Here is a 17869-nt window from a genome sequence, read left to right as displayed (position 1 = left end):
CAAAATGTTCAGCATAAAAAAATGTCTCATTTGCACGTGCATTTTTCTCGACACTAACATTTTCCTGTGGAAAATGTCAACTTCAATCTTTTTTTTTTTAATTTTCTCATCAGGAGAATTGATACAAAATATTGTTTCCAGTTGACATTTAGAGGTGGAACATTTTTTCAATTTGAAATGTCAGTTTGAAACAAAAAAAAAGTTATTTCAACATCTCAGATTATTTCATTTCTTAAAAAATATTAAAGTTTTCATTTTAACATTGATGATTTGAAACTTTTCGGAATTTATCATTCTGCTCAATTTTACAAAAGTTCAGTTTTCTATTCTGAAGTGAAAACTAATTTTCTGAGGGATGAAAATTCCATCTGCTGACCAGACAGTACACAGTACTTGTCTTGTCTAATTCCAGCAATTGCAATTAGTGGTCCACTTTCAGAAACTTAAAAATTAGTATTAAAAACAACAACAAAGCCCACCCCAAAATCAACCACCTAAGTCAGTCTGCATTTTCCTGCAGTTTTTAGTCTGAATCTGCAGCCATGCCTCACTCTGGCTGCTCTCAGAATGTGTTACAAGAGGGGGAAAGCACCACTTTAATATGAACAGGCAACTGATGCTGCAGTAAGTGGCTTCAAGGTTAAACTCATGGTATGATGGGATAACATGATTTTGGCAATTAATTGATATTTAAATATTCATGGTAAATAGGCCCAATGGCCTGTGATGGGATGTTAGATGGGGTGGGATCTGAGTTACTACAGAGAATTCTTTCCTAGGTATCTGGCTGGTGAATCTTGCCCATATGCTCAGGGTTCAGCTGATCGCCATATTTGGGGTCGGGAAGGAATTTTCCTCCAGGGCAGATTGGAAGAGGCCCTGGGGGATTTCGCCCCCCTCTGTAGCATGGGGCATGAGTCACTTGCTGGAGGATTCTCTGCACCTTGAAGTCTTTAAACCATGATTTGAGGACTTCAATAGCTCAGACATAGGTGAGAGGTTTATCGCAGGAATGGGTGGGTGAGATTTTGTGGCCTGCGTTGTGCAGGAGGTCAGACTAGATGATCATAACGGTCCCTTCGGACCTTAATATCTATGAATCTATGAAGTGGAGCACATATAGAACACAACATGACACGTGCACGACACCTCTTTAGCTCTAGCAGAAGGTCAGCACTATTCCAGGGAGGACCAAAGGAATTCAGATTGACAAAACATTTTCAGAATACTATAAAAATAAATACCATCTAATGAAAGTGGCACCATTTAGCCACCTCCTCAGCACTATATTCTGCACATTCAGCGATGATTTGCCAGCTTCACCAGAGCTTCGTATATTGATTTTTAATTTAAGAAACATTTCTTAAGTATTTGCAAACCTTTGAGTAAAAAAAACAGTCTCTGAATGAATGCCATAATAAGTTAGTAAAGCTGGTATGTGTGTGGTTTCCCTCCAGAATTTAATTCAAAAGAACGAGCTGCAGCTCTGTGCCATTTCACTGGCAATGATGCAAAGTCTGATCATCTGTTCTGGATCCTCACAGGGACACACATTTTACTGATAGACAGAGCTGCAGCTTTATTCAGAAAGAACACCCCTTCCAATGCAGTGCAGGAAAACTCCTTCCATGCTTCATTGGTGTGTTGTTATTATTTATTGATTTGGGTTGAAAATACTCTCTTTCAGCTAAAATCAATAAATAATATCTTACCACCAAAGAAGCTTTTAGCTGTTTTATTTTTCCCTCATGTCTTTCAGTTGCTACCTTTTTTATCTTCTTTAGCTGCTTTTATTAAGCTCCTCTGTAGCAGTTATAGAGATTTGTGAACAGTGTCTCAGAAAGAGATAGACATGTACATAAATGATATGCCGCATAGTATATACCTCCATTATTCCTTCAAACTATTGTAAGAAGAAAAGGAAACCCAAGTCAGCCGCTATCAGTGTCTCCAGATCTAGTCCCGCTGGGGCTAAGACTGACATGATTGCAGTGATAGGTTTATGGATGTTTGTCTTGCAGGCCGGGGGGAAGGAGAAGGGGAGCAGAGGTACATTTTAGAAGTCCAAAATAGATGCCCACAGAAGGAGGCACATTCATTGGTGTTTGTTACTTGTTATATGTTGTCTTTCAGACTGATGTGTTCAGACTGATGCAGATTGCTTGACTGCACCACTAGCTATGAAGGCGTTATTCAGGAGTATACCTTGGCTAGACTGCCTTTCTAAAGCAATGTCTGTCCTTAGCATTCAGCTGTCAGAAGTAGTTGTTACAGTGCAATCTTGAAGTGTGGACAAAGAAAGCCACAGTTGACACCAGTTGAGTGTATTGAAACTGGAATAAGAGGGAGTCAAGTGGCAAAAGAATTCCTAAGGGGGAAGCTGATCACAAAGAAACAATCAAACAAACAAAAAAGATTTACAGTAAAATCCTCTTGACTGGGCATAGACCTTGTTGGAAACAAACATGTACCAACTGATCATCTTGATTTGTCAGAGACTATATTGTGCTGGGACATATTTACTTCATGAACTTCTTTAAAAGTGAGCATTGCACAGAGCAATTTTTTGAAAAACCAAAGAAGCTATATTTCTTGGTTTAGAAGCCATAATTTGTAGATTTTAAGGGCAGAAGGAACAATTATGATCATCTAGTCTGACCTCCTGCATAACACAGGTCATAGAATTTCACCCTGTGATTCCTACATCAAACCCAATAACTTGTGGTGGATCTGAGCATATCATTTAAAAAGACACTACAGAGCTGGAAGTATTACTCCTGGGGGAATCCTGCACCAAAAAAATAAAAATTCTGTGCCAAAAAGTAAAAAATTCTGGACACAATATTTTAAAATTCTGCAAAATTCTGCACACTTTATTTGTCAAAATAACACAATATAATCACATGAGTTTCAATTTATTTTGGTAATTTATTTCAAAATACCTGTCAGCAAGTATGGCTGTACCTGTCAGCAAGTATGGCTGTAACAATACAGACAACACAACATATTCAGAAAATGTTTTTGACAAATAGATTCCTTATTAGGCATATTAATACAGAACTTTGAGTAATAATTCATTAAAGCTGAAATACAGAAAATTATTTCCTGCACCCCTCAAAAGCAGTGCAAAGGCTTGGGGGAGCCAGAGATAATGGAGAAGCTGAGGGAGAGGGAAGTAATTGCTGAGAAGGAGGCTGGGAGTGAACCTGGAGGCTTGTTAGGTGTGGGTGGGATAAGTACGGAACAGGTTTTTTTTCTGGGGAAGGATTGTTAGGAAGTTGTGGAGCCTCCCCAGTGCAGTCCCTGGTGGACCCCTAGCCTTTCGCATTCAGCCAGGCATATCTGCACATGTCCCCATGTGTCCCTGCACTTTCACTCTCTCCTCTCCCCATGTGTCCCTGCACCCTCACTCTGCCAAACATAGCTGCCCTTGTCCCCATATGTCCCTGCATCATCTCCCCCATCCCCATGTGGCCCTGCACCCCCATTTCCATTCAGTCCCTAGCTCAATGTTATCACCCAACTAGTTCATGGCCCCAGCCCTAGTCTGTCTCCCCACTAGCCCTCTGAATCCCAGTCTGGGTGACCCCCCCTCCCCCCGGAGCCCCATGTGTCCCCCTCTGTCCATCCCCCCTCATATCCCATGCCTTCTCACATGGCCCCAGAGGCAGGGTGCTGTGAGAAGGCAGCCTCTGCTCCCTCCCTCTCCACAGCTGGCTGCTCCGGCCCGTGAGCCAGCTGCCCTCTTCTCTGGCACCACATCAGCCCCTGGTGGGTGAAAGGTGTAATTGCAGAGTGACCCCCTCACAGCTTTTCTTTGCCTCCCCATCAGAATCGATTATTCTGCAGTGCCGGGAGGAATCTGTGGGGGACATTAATTTGGTGCTTGCTCAGTGATGTAGAATTCCCCCAGGAGTAGAAATATCCTGAAGTGAGCAAAAGTGTACAATGGGAAATGTATATTAACAAAAAACAGTTCCCTCCTAACTACTGTGCAGAGTTTGCAGACATCATCAGGCGTGCCGTTTAAATGAGTTATGTGTACCATGTATCCATTGCTTAGAGTCCTTGAAAGGCATTGCTCTGCATCTGTTCCCTGGCAATTTTCCCATTTAAGCAAGGGTGCCCTTTATCTGAGATCTGATTAATAGGATTTTGCTGATTGATTGGTTTCTACTGTGTAGCAAAAAAAAAAGTATGCTTTTCTTTATTGCTTAGCTGCATTACAGGTTTTATTTATGATTCCTAAAATCAGTAGCCTAAAGCCTTTCACATACCTTTTAGATCTTTTTTATCGATCTCTGTTTCTAGTACAGCTGCATGTTGCACCCTGATAATAGCCTTTGTTTCAATAATAGATAAAAAGAAAATAATGCACCAGGTATAGACTAGTCAAGGTAATCTTTCATATCTAGGGAAAAAGCTTTATATTTCCTGGATGTCATCAGGATCACTCAAAGCTGGAAGAAAAAGCTATTAAATAAAAATCAGAATTTATATTTTGCTGGTATGAACACATCATTCCTTTCTGCTACAAAGCTTAGGGAGATCGTAGGAGTGGGAAATTATTTCCTTTGATTACTATGATGCAGAAAACTTTTCTTGTGTCTTGTCTGAATATTAATGGGGAAAAAATCTACTGATGTGGAGATTTGGAAGGTAGAGAAAACAATTGTACTCCATAGTCTATTCTTGCTGATTTTGAATGGAATACCTAGCTGTGCTATATAGCCTTGTTTCACTTAACATTAACTAAAGATGCTTTTTAACCAGAGCTTGCTATATTATTAGGCGTCACATCTTAATCTCTATAGGTCCCTCTAGAAACTGCCCGGAGTGTTTAGAGCATTTTGACCAGATAGGATTTAATTTAGTTCTGTGTATGGAATCTCTGTTTGGTGTTGTTGTCAATAATGTCATTACTGGTGTATGAGTTTTTAAAAAATATTATACATAAAATCTGTTTTTAAAAGTCAATGGCATAAGAGCTTGGAGAGAAATCATTAACAATTCTACAAATTGATATTTCAAAGGCTATTTCTGTTTGAAATGTTTTCTGTTTACACTCCATGGTCCAACCCCCCCTCCCGCCACTCCACCTCCTCCACACACCCCACATGCCCCATCCACCCCATCCCATTTCTGTAGATGTGCCATCTTTGTGACATTGTCCTGACAGTATGTTTTCTTTTGGTCCGTAGGAACTTTCATAAAATGCAGTAATCACCCAATCCATCACATTGTATAACCTTCAAATATAATTCCCTAGCAAAACCTTTTAGGACCCTGCCCTTCCAGGGCCCTTGTAGTATTATAGCAGCCAAGTGCATTATGGGCTACTACATCTGTTCCCTTCCACCAGCTGCTTGAAAGGACCTACAAAACCTTACTAGCTGAGGTTACCTTGACTTCAGTGAAAGATGAGAGCACTCAGCACCACCTTGGATCATAAGGCCCCCACCTGTAAGTGAAACTACTCAGGCAGATCCCTGCACCTGCACAGAGCCCCACTGACTTCAGTGGGACTTCACATAGGTACAGGAGTCCACCTGTGCAGGCCTTCATGCAGCATCATGGCCTATGGCAGGAAGAGTCCCAGAGATATCCGTTTTCCTTTTTTGATTCTTCCTCTTCTTCTTTCAGGCTCCAGATGCTTGAAGCTATCTGCAAACATTGGGAGGGTCCAATCAGCCTGGCACTCTATCTTTCTGATGCAGAGGCCCAACAATTTCTGCGCTACGCCCAGGGCTCGGAAGTCCTCATGAGCCGACGCAATGTTGGGTACCATATAGTGTACAAGGAGGGCCAGTTCTATCCTGTGAATCTCCTGCGGAATGTGGCCATGAAGCACATCAGCACACCATACATGTTCTTGTCTGACATTGACTTCTTGCCCATGTATGGACTCTACGAATACCTCAGGTAAATATAGGGTGAGGCTGTTCACGCACCCTTCCCCCCGCCCCCCACAGTGAAACAGTTGGGTCAGGCCCTAAGTGGAGCATAATAGCTTCGGATATTAGAAATGTGTGAACACCAAGCAGGGGAGAGGAATTATTTAGGGTGGCAGAAGAGGCTATAACTAGACATAATTGGATGAAGTGAAGAAAGGAGAAACTGAGACACACAGTGAGCTCTATGAAACTGGGGAATAGTTCCAAGGGAAGTGGTGGAAGGCCCTCATTACTTGTCAATTTGAAAATTATATTGGACCAAGCACTAGTAAATGTGTAGTAGCTTCCTGTGTTAGCAGGGAGATGGGCTGGGTGACCTATTAGGTCTTTTCCATCTCTAGTGTGTAGGGTTCTAGGATGTCTGTGACAGAGAAAACATGCAAAATGTTACTGAAATTGTTCTCCGCATGAGGTACTGTTAACCCAGCACTGTACCCTGGAAATGGGGTTATGATCCAAGCAGGTTTGATATGTGATTGCAAGACAAGAGCCTGTCAAGGCAGAATAATTAGTGTACTGAAATTGGAAGGGGTGACTTGAATGTGTATTGTATAGTAATGAATGTGAACACACTTGACTGAGTGAACTCTGGACCTCTGATCATTTAACACAGCCTCCTTTAATGGAGACTTTTTCCCTCTGCAAAGAGAGGCTGACACCAGAGCCAAGTGTGTGGGGCAAGGAGGACACCCTCTGGTCAGACAGAAGGATTTAAATTCCTTAATCCCTACTAGAAAAGGAGTACTAGTGGCACCTTAGAGACTAACCAATTTATTTGAGCATAAGCTTTCGTGAGCTACAGCTCACTTCACGATGCATCCGATGAAGTGAGCTGTAGCTCACAAAAGCTTATGCTCAAATAAATTGGTTAGTCTCCAAGGTGCCACTAGTACTCCTTTTTTTTTTTTTTTTGCAAATACAGACTAACACAGCTGCTACTCTCAATCCCTATTAAATCTCATTTTTCCTTTGCTCTTCATCTCTCTCAAAAATTGGTAACATTTGATCAAAGTCATCCAACGAGGGTTCTAACTATGCAGACATTCAGTTTAATTGCACAGGCCCGGGCTCTTTGAATATAAAGAGAAATACACATTTCAGTGAATGGGATTGATGCAGGAAAGCGTTCGTCTCAAATTCACAGCTCATTCAGTTTTTTCCGTCTCACACAGACACACAATGAGGTGAGCTGTTTGGCTGTAGAAGATCCCTGCACCATTTGGATGCAATCTGATTCCTACTTTTATCCCAGTCACCTTGTAAATCTGTATATGGGTGTACATGCACCTAACTGCATTAAAACCAAGGGAGTTACACCCTCTGGTGTCAGCTCTCAGTTTATCCCCGTATTTCTCACCTATTTTAAGAATGTCTCCTTCTGCTCTTTTATGGTGCAAGAATTACAAAACAATTCTGTCCCTTCCCCCAGGATGACCCTCTCAGGACACGCAAAAGGATTATTATTATTAGCTCTTCTTTTCTTTGGTGCCTATGTCTCATACGATACATGTCCCATGCTTTCTGTAGATTGACCTCCAGTTAGAGCTCTGAAAGAGGCCCCCATGGCTATGACATTGGCATGTGTTCCAGAGAAAGCACCTCATTCCTTCCCACTGCTCAGAGGTACAGTAACGGAAGGCAGCACTAAAAGGCAAGAAGAAAGGAGGAACAGGAGGATAATGTGGAGAAATATACTTGAGACGCTGAAGGATAGAAATCATTTTCAGAGTTTGAATTTGCTTCAGATGACTAAATGGAGAGCCCCACCTAGTGGTGCCATTAGGAAGTGAGAAGATTTCCACTGAAAGTTGCAGCTGGTGTGTGATGCTCCACAAATGTTCATGCAGCTCTCACACCAGTCAGACTCTAACTGTGATTCCCTGTTGCTCAGGAAAGTCAGAATTGCTAATCTGACCTTCCTTGCTAATTGCTAATCTGGCCCTTTACAAAAGGGCATTTTGTGAAGGGCTTTTTGTTAAATAATGAGCAGTTTTAAGCAAAATAGCATAGCAAGCTGCCAGCCTGTTTTAAACAATGGTGACCCCCGTGTACTTCTTCACTGGAGTTCATAGTAGTACCTTCTGTGGGTAGTTGATTAGTAATATATATCTGAATGGCAGAAATTGTTCTTTAGGGCTGCCCATGCATGCATTCATTTCTGTCCCACCACGTACAGTAATAATAGGCTGACAGAAATAATGTATGATGCTTAAGGCCTGGCTCTTGTAAAGGGAAAGTCCCTCTGATAATACATTGATTTATCCATACTGTATATCTACAGTCTACCTGGTAAGAAGTATGGGATGGGGGAGATGTAATGATATAATGAATGTACGCTTTCAGAAACTCCCTGTGTCAATGGCTTGGCCCAAGATGGAGAAGGTCTGGCCATTATTCTAGATGTATGTTGCCAGCAGCTAGATTTGAGATTTTTCACAGCTGTTTATAGAAGATCACGTCAGTGCATTTGATCTCCATCAAAACTCTTTCCCGCCTCCCTTCATCTACTATAGAGTACGAGGAGAAAGACATGTAGAGTTCAGAGACTTCCAGTTTACAATACTAAGGTCACCTTTATAGTGTGTCCTGAGTAGAATTCTTTTGTCACCCGCAGCATTCAGTCATCTGTCACTCAGATCACCTCAGCATTGCCCCAAAGCCAAAGGCTCCTTTTTAGTAGCTGTGAGTACTATATTTGAATCATCATAGAGGTTTTTTAGCATGAAATAACTAGACAGGTTCTCTCTCTAGAGCATCTACAGCTGCAGTGGCTAGTGCGAAGGTTCCCTCCTGGCTTACCTGTCTCAAATATACTCCTCACATCCACTGACACACTGGGAGTGTATATCCTCACTGTGTTCCTCTGGATTTATACCTGCCCCTCTCTAGCATGAAATGTGAAATATTTTTGGCCACCTTGCACTGTTCATACACTGTGCTCAATGGGAGACAAACGTCACAAAGTAGCTGTTAGTTTTATTTGTCAGGTGTATTTGTTGGTTTTGCAGAGAGGAAGAATGATCTGATGGACTGAGCACAGGACAGGGAACTCTCGGGTTCCAACTTCAGCTCTGCCACTGACTTGTAAATTAGTCTTGGACAAGTCACTTTAGGCCTGGTCTGAGCCCCATTTGAGTCAGTGGAAAGACTCCCATTCAATTGAGGGGGTTTAGGATTAGGCTATTCACCTTTCTGTGAGAATGTCTACACTGCAATTGAAGGTGTGATTGTAACACAGGTAGACATACCCATGCTAGCTTTAATACAGTTAGTATGGCCCAAAATAGAAGTGAAGATGCAGCAGCACAGACCCCGGCATGGGCTAGCGATGTGGGTATGTACCCAGGGTTCTGGGTGGGTTTGAACAATTTACACTGTAATCAAAACGTAAGTCTGGAAGGGACCACAACAGGTCATGTAGTCCTGTCCCCTGCACTGAGGCAGGACCAAGTACACCTAAATCATCCCTGACAGGTGTTTGTCTATCCTGTTCTTAAAAACCTCCAGTGATGGGGATGGGGACCAGGCGGGTGGTAGTGGTCGGGGACTCTCTCCTCAGGGGGACTGAGTCATCTATCTGTCGCCCCGACCGGGAAAACCGAGAAGTCTGCTGCTTGCCAGGAGCTAGGATTCACGATGTGACAAAGAGACTGCCGAGACTCATCAAGCCCTCAGATCGCTACCCCTTCCTGCTTCTCCACGTGGGCACCAATGATACTGCCAAGAATGATCTTGAGTGGATCACTGTGGACTACATGGCTCTGGGAAGAAGGATAAAGGAGTTTGAGGCGCAAGTGGTCTTCTCGTCCATCCTCCCCGTGGAAGGAAAGGCCTAGGTAGAGACCGTCGAATCGTGGAAGTCAATGAATGGCTACGCAGGTGGTGTCGGAGAGAAGGCTTTGGATTCTTTGACCATGGGATGGTGTTCCAAGAAGGAGGAGTGCTAGGCAGAGACGGGCTCCACCTAACGAAGAGAGGGAAGAGCATTTTCACAAGCAGGCTGGCTAACCCAGTGAGGAGGGCTTTAAACTAGGTTTACCGGGAGAAGGAGACCAAAGCCCTGAGGTAAGTGGGGAAGTGGGATACCGGGAGGGAGCAGGAGCGCGCGAGAGGGCAGGGCTCCTGCCTCATACTGAGAAAGAGGGACGATCAGCGAGTTATTAAGTGCCTATACACAAATGCAAGAAGCCTGGGAAACAAGCAGGGAGAACTGGAAGTCCTGGCACAGTCAAGGAATTATGATGTGATTGGAATAACAGAGACTTGGTGGGATAAGTCACATGACTGGAGTACTGTCATGTCATGGATGGATATAAATTGTTCAGGAAGGACAGGCAGGGCAGAAAAGGTGGGAGAGTTGCACTGTATGTAAGGGAGCAGTATGACTGCTCAGAGCTCAAGTATGAAACTGCAGAAAAACCTGAGTGTCTCTGGATTAAGTTTAGAAGTGTGAGCAACAAGGGTGATGTCGTGGTCGGAGTCTGCTATAGACCACCGGACCAGGGGCATGAGGTGGACAAGGCTTTCTTCTGGCAACTCACGGAAGTTACTAGATCGCAGGCCCTGGTTCTCATAGGAGTCTTCAATCACCCTGATATCTGCTGGGAGAGCAATACAGCGGTGCACAGACAATCCAGGAAGTTTTTGGAAAGGGTAGGGGACAATTTCCTGGTGCAAGTGCTGGAGGAACCAACTAGGGGCAGAGCTCTTCTTGACCTGCTGCTCACAAACCGGAAAGAATTATTAGGGGAAGCAAAAGTGGATGGGAACCTGGGAGGCAGTGAGCATGAGATGGTCGAGTTCAGGATCCTGACACAGGGAAGAAAGGAGAGCAGCAGAATACGCACTCTCGACTTCAGAAAAGCAGACTTTGACTCCCTCAGGGAACTGATGGGCAGGATCCCCTGGGAGAATAACATGAGGGGGAAAGGAGTCCAGGAGAGCTGGCTGTATTTTAAAGAATCCTTATTGAGGTTACAGGGACAAACCATCCCGATGTGTAAAAAGAATAGTAAATATGGCAGGCGACCAGCTTGGCTTAACAGTGAAATCCTTGCTGATCTTGAACACAAAAAAGAAGCTTACAAGAAGTGGAAGATTGGACAAATGACCAGGGAAGAGTATACAAATATTGCTTGGGGATGCAGGAGTGAAATCAGGAAGGCCAAATCCCACCTGGAGTTGCAGCTAGCAAGAGATGTTAAGAGTAACAAGAAGGGTTTCTTCAGGTATGTTAGCAACAAGAAGAAAGTCAAGAAAAGTGTGGGCCCCTTACTGAATGAGGGAGGCAACCTAGTGACAGAGGATGTGGAAAAAGCTAATGTACTCAATGCTTTTTTTGCCTCTGTCTTCACGAACAAGGTCAGTTCCCAGACTACTGCACTGGGCAGCACAGCATGGGGAGGAGGTGACCAGCCCTCTGTGGAGAAAGAAGTGGTTCAGGACTATTTAGAAAAGCTGGACGAGCACTAGTCCATGGGGCCGGATGCGCTGCATCTGAGAGTGCTAAAGGAGTTGGCGGATGTGATTGCAGAGCCATTGGCCATTATCTTTGAAAACTCATGGCGATCGGGGGAAGTCCTGGACAACTGGAAAAAGGCTAATGTAGTGTCCATCTTTTAAAAAGGGAAGAAGGAGGATCCTTGGAACTATAGGCCAGTCAGCCTCACCTTAGTCCCTGGAAAAATCATGGAGCAGGTCCTCAAGGAATCAATTCTGAAGCACTTAGAGAAGAGGAAGGTGATCAGGAACAGTCAGCATGGATTTACCAAGGGCAAGTCATGCCTGACTAATCTAATTGCCTTCTATGACGAGATAACTGGCTCTGTGGATGAGGGGAAAGCAGTGGACGTGTTGCTCCTTGACTTTAGCAAAGCTTTTGACACGGTCTCCCACAGTATTCTTGCCAGCAAGTTAAAGAAGTATGGGCTGGATGAATGGACTATAAGGTGGATAGAAAGTTGGCTAGATTGTCGGGCTCAACAGGTAGTGATCAATGGCTCCATGTCTAGTTGGCAGCCGGTATCAAGTGGAGTGTCCCAAGGGTCTGTCCTTGGGCCAGTTTTGTTCAATATCTTCATAAATGATCTGGAGGATGGTGTGGATTGCACCCTCAGCAAGTTTGCATATGACACTAAACTGGGAGGAGAGGTAGATACGCTGGAGGGTAGGGATAGGATACAGAGGGACCTAGACAAATTAGAGGATTGGGCCAAAAGAAATCTGATGAGGTTCAACAGGGACAAATGCAGAGTCCTGCACTTAGGACGGAAGAATCCCATGCACCGCTACAGACTCGGGACCGAATGGCTAGGCAGCAGTTCTGCAGAAAAGGACCTAGGGGTTACAGTGGACGAGAAGCTGGATGTGAATCAACAGTGTGCCCTTGTTGCCAAGAAGGCCAATGGCATTTTGGGATGTATACGTAGGGGCATTGCCAGCAGATCGAGGGACATGATCGTTCCCCTCTATTCGACATTGGTGAGGCCTCATCTGGAGTACTGTGTCCAGTTTTGGGCCCCACACTACAAGAAGGATGTGGAAAAATTGGAAAGAGTCCAGCGGAGGGCAACAAAAATGATTAGGGGACTGGAACACATGACTTATGAGGAGAGGCTGGGGGAACTGGGATTGTTTAGTCTGCGGAAGAGAAGAATGAGGGGGGATTTGGTAGCTGCTTTCAACTACCTGAAAGGGGGTTCCAAAGAGGATGGATCTAGACTGTTCTCAGTGGTAACTGATGACAGGACAAGGAGTAATGGTCTCAAGTTGCAGTGGGGGAAGTTGAGGTTGGATATTAGGAAAACCGTTTTCACTAGGAGGGTGGTGAAACACTGGAATGTGTACCTAGGGAGGTGGTGGAATCTCCTTCCTTAGATATTTTTAAGGTCAGGCTTGACAAAGCCCTGGCTGGGATGATTTAGTTGGGGATTGGTCCTGCTTTGAGCAGGGGATTGGACTTGATGACCTCCTGAGGTCCCTTCCAACCCTGATATTCTATGATTCTATGGGGATTTCACAACCTCCCTTGGAAGCCTGTTCCAGAGCTTAACTATCCTTATAGATAGAAAGTTTTCCCTATTATCTAACCTAAATCTTCCTTGCTGCAGATTCAGCAGTCAGAGGACATGGAGAACAATTGATCACCATCCTGTTTGTAACAGCCCTTCACGTATTGAAGACTGTTATCTGATTCCAACTCAGTCTGCTTTTCTCAGGACTAAACATGCCCTTTTTTTTTTTTTAAACATTTCCTCATAGATCATGTTTTCTAAACTGTTTATATTTTTGTTTTTCCTCTGGACTCTCTCCAGTTTGTCCACATATCTCTTAAAGTGTGGTGCCCAGAACTGGACATACTACTCCAGCTGAGGCCTCACCAGTGTCAAATGGACAATCACCCTCTGTGTCTTACATGCAACAACCTGTTAATACACCCTAGAATTATATTAGCCTTTTCCACAACTGCATCACATTGTTGACTCATATTCAATTTGTGATCCACTGTGAGACCCAGATCATTTTCTGCAGTACTACTGCCCTGCCAATTAATCCCAATTTTGTATTTGTGCATTTGATTTTTCCTTCCAAAGTGCAGTACTTTGAACTTGTCTTTATTGAATTGCACCTTGTTGATTTCAGACCAATTCTCCAATTTGACGTGGTCATTTTGGATTCTAATCCTCTCCTCCAAAGCACTTGGAACCCCTTCCAGCTTGGTGTCATCTATAACTGCACACTATTCAAACTATGCTCTGAAAACAGAATTATTAATTTCCTTCTGGGTTTTTCTGTGGAACTCATTATCCAAGTCATTAATGAAAATATTGAATAGTACCAGACCGAGGACAGACCCCATTGGGACTCCACTAGATAAATCCACTTAGTTCGATAGTGAATCATTGATAATTACTCTTTGAGTACGGTCTTTCAACCAGTTATGCACGCATCCATACCATATTTCCCAAGTGTGCTTATGTGAATGTCATGTGGGACTGTGTCAAAAGCCTTACTAAAATGAAGATATATCACATCTACAGCTTTCCTTCTATTGCACACAAAGATGTGTGCAATAGGGGTTGCACACAAGGATGCCTGGGAAATGGTTTTCTAGACAATGCTAACAAAGAGAAAGTCTTCACAAATTCACATATCCTTGTTTTAGGTGTTTGGGAAAATTATAGGTATTAGAAAATAGATGCTGAGGTATTAAAACTGAAAATACCTTCTCAAGAACGGTACACAAATTAAATAGTTTCCCCAGTGTTAGTTGCAAAATATCCAGATTTATTATTGGCATTCCATTACACACATCCAGTGACAATTATGGTTGAAATCTTTCTAATTCAAATACCACAACGCCCACCGAAAAGGTGGAAGAAAATCGAATATACTTCAGACTATGAAATAGGTAGATTGTAATGGAATGGTGCTGCTAGAAAAATTAACATTGAAAAAATATTTTGATCAGTTAAACTGAGCATATCAAGTGCAAGGAAAAGCCAGCTAAAGAACTAGTGGTAGCTCAGCATGCTGCCCTGAGTTGGGATATATTGTCCATGTTTGGGAGTTAAGATAGGTCCTTTGCTCACAAACCAGCAAGGCTGGGGAAATGAAAGAGGGAATGGTTATGATATCCAGGGAAGAATTCTGGTGCTGCACCAACTGTCGCTGTCTGGTTGATTTGAGATGAACAGAAGCACTTTGTGAGCTCTGCATGTATCCCAAATCCCCTGCGTCCCCAGCAACTACATCCTTTCCCACCTCCTTATTTCCCTAGCCCCGACTCTACCTCAGATTTTTGGTCAGCAGCCCCCTTTCCTCAGGAACCTCCACCTCATAATACAAACATGCTATGGCCTCCACCCAACCTTGATGCTCCCTGCCATTTTAAATACCACCTCATCACTGCTGAAATAATTGAAAATGCTGTCCAGAACTGCAGTCTCCGTTTCCTGTCCTCCACCTCCATCCTAGATCCCTTCAGTCTGGCTTCCACCCTCCACTCCACTGAAACTGCTGTTACCAAAGTTACTAAGAATTTCTTCATGAATAAATCACAGGGCTTCTACTCCATCCTCATCCTCCTTGACTTCTTGACTGCTTTTGGCACAGCTGACCACACCTTCCTCCTTGAAACGACGTCCTCCCTGGCTGTTCATGAACATCACTCCTGATTTCCCTCCATCCTCTTTGGTTGTTCCTTCATTGTTTCAATCCGTGGACCCTGTTAAGGGGCTTATTCCTTCACCCACTTACTTCCCTGGTCCTTCTCGCATGAACAGAGAGCAACAATACCTGAAGTCCAAAGGTGCAAACAATTCGATGTTTATTGGGGTGAACTTCCAGCAAGCATGATTCCAGTTTCCTTCCTTAGTATCCCCCTTCCCAGCTCTGACACCACAGAGCCTTAGCTGTGGCCCTGTTCCCGTTCCTGCTCTTAGCTAAACATGATTCCAATTTCCTACCCCCATTCCCTGTTCCCATTTCCCCCACCCCACCCACACTTCCTGATTGACTGCAGACTACATAGTAAAACTTGAGTTCTGCTTAGCTATACCTTAACCAATCATTTTACTGAAATTTAACTAACCAATCCTAACATATTGTAACATGATTATTTAACCAGTTATATCCCACCACCTTAATTAGTTTACGCCCAGCAAAATTAATTATACAGCAGACAGGAACAATCACAGAACCAGACAGAGATTATGCAGACAAACAATAGGGAAATGGGGACTACAGTGATAGAACAAACACAGAAATGTGAATTTCACATCCCAGCTATTGATAAGTGAGTTCTTGCCAGACAGAAAACTATCAACCTAAATTTCCTTTTACATCTTCTAGGCTCTTCCCTTTCTCTGGAGGTGATAGATCGGATCACCTTCCTAACAGCCCCATATTGACTAGTTTGGAATGTGAGGATGTGACCGGTCGCTTCCCAGCTTATGGCTGCCTCTGCTGCTTAGCCAAAGGCCCTAGCCTAAGAACAGGGCCTCAGACTGTCACAGTAAGAGAAGGCTCTTACACTGGCAGACAGTGATTTTGATTCTTTCTTTTATACCTCTATAACTAGCCAAGTGATAAGAATACACCTAAATTCTTAGAGTATAGGCCTTTACAGACTGGCCTGAATATCTATATCCTAACAGGCCCTCTTCCTCTCCTCTCCCACTTCTGGTGGACGTTCCACAGGGCTCCATCCTTGGTTCCCTAGTCTTCTCCTGCTATATGCCAGGCTAGGGTCTCCAGTTCTCATTGGACTTAAGGCAGCCAAAGTTAGACAGCAGAGGCTGCTCCACAGCTTTCTGCACCAGCTGTCCTCTCGGGCCCCTCATATGGGGAAGGGGCATTCTGGTGAGTTGGGGAGAAGGCAGGGTAGAGTGGAAGTCTATTCCCCCCGATCCTCCATGGCATAAAGCCCTCTATAGACTTTATGCACATTTGAGCTCCTCCCCTACAGCTCTAACGTGAAATGGGACCAGGCAGCTCAGGATTAGGGAGCAGCAAGTATCCCTCTGTAGTGCCCCTTCTGCATCCCAGGGTGGAACATCTGCCCAACTCTCTCCAGGGACCTCATCCACTCACATTACTTCAATTCCTATTCTATGCAAATAACTCACAAATTTACTTCTCTACTGTTGACCTGTCTCCCTCTATCCAGTCCCATACCTTGGCCTATCTCCCTGGCTTTTGCTTGTGGCTGTGTTACCATCCGCTTACATTCAACATGTCCAAAATGGAACTCACTTTTCCCCCTCTCCTTGTCACAGCTGACAGTGCCATCATCCTCCCCATTAATCAGGCCTATAACCTGGATGTCATCTGTGACTCTTACTCCCCCTCTCTCTAGCCTCACAAATCAGGGCCATATCCAGATCATGGCATTGCCTCCACCAGGACATTTCTAAAATCCACAATGCTAAAACTCTTGCTCGGGCCAGCATCAACTCCCGTCCTGACTAAAATGCAGTCCCCTCCTGTCTGGGTTTCCTAATTCCCACCTCAGCTCCCCCTAACATTCATTCCATGGTATCACTGCTCTGTTGCTGGGATCATGCTGACCATGTTGCCTCCCTCTTGGAGCATCTCCGCTGGTGGTTCTTCTGCTGCTGCATTCAATTCAAGTTTCTGATCCTTATCTTTAATGCCCTTCAGAACTTTTCCCCTCTCCATTTAACCACTCTTCCATCTTTTTGCATTGACTCCACCGTGTCCATCATGTCAGTGATTCCAGCCTCCTTCACCCATTTGTGTGTTCCTTTTTGCTTTCCTCCATGCCACCCCTATGCATGGAATGTTTTCCCCTACCAGTCCATAAAACTACTGTCCTCGCCTCCTTCCAGCCCATTCTCAAGTCCCTCCTCTGCAACGATACCTACAGTTAATGACCCACTGCCAATGGCTGTAAGGATTACCAATATAAATATTATTTTGTTTCTATCTAATAACTTAAGAAATGAGTGCACTGCAACTATCTAGTTATGCAGACAATGTCCTCTACATCACCACATGGTGCTGCTGCTGTCACCCTTGTCCTCCCTCTTCTTTCCCTCATACTTCTTTGTTTGTTACACCCACTTATTATATCTGAAATTGGATCATAAGCTCTTTGGTGTTTGCACAGTGCCTAGTACAATGAGGCCTCAATCCCTGACTGGGGCTTCTGGATGCTACTGCCCTATAAATAAAAAATAATATCAACAGCCATAATTTAAAGCTGCCATTTCCTGGCAAAACACCAAAGGAAGGACATCAGTGCAAACACTGCCTGCCCTTCCCCAGGGGTGAAACTCTCTGCGATGTAGCAGCCTGGGCTGCTGGCTCAGGTTAGCACATCTCTGAACCAAGGGGATGAACCAAGCCCATGGAGTCCTAAAATGGTGTCAGTGAGACTAAATTAGTGTGAT

General features: G+C 44.0%; 1 protein-coding gene across 3 annotated transcripts in view; it reads left to right on the top strand.

Moving 5' to 3' along the window:
- The window catches only part of LARGE1 (LARGE xylosyl- and glucuronyltransferase 1), a 363903-nt gene that overhangs the window by 328359 nt on the left and 17675 nt on the right, over nucleotides 1–17869 (top strand). For all 3 annotated transcript variants that reach the window (XM_077829159.1, XM_077829168.1, XM_077829178.1), the window contains one exon: nucleotides 5644–5922. In XM_077829159.1, coding sequence (XP_077685285.1) covers nucleotides 5644–5922 — 279 coding nt within the window. The remainder of the gene's footprint in view (nucleotides 1–5643; nucleotides 5923–17869) is intronic.

This window comes from Eretmochelys imbricata, chromosome 1 (assembly GCF_965152235.1).
Source record: "Eretmochelys imbricata isolate rEreImb1 chromosome 1, rEreImb1.hap1, whole genome shotgun sequence".
In the NCBI taxonomy this organism is placed as follows: Eukaryota; Metazoa; Chordata; order Testudines; family Cheloniidae; genus Eretmochelys; species Eretmochelys imbricata.
This window is presented reverse-complemented; position numbering and strand designations above follow the sequence as displayed.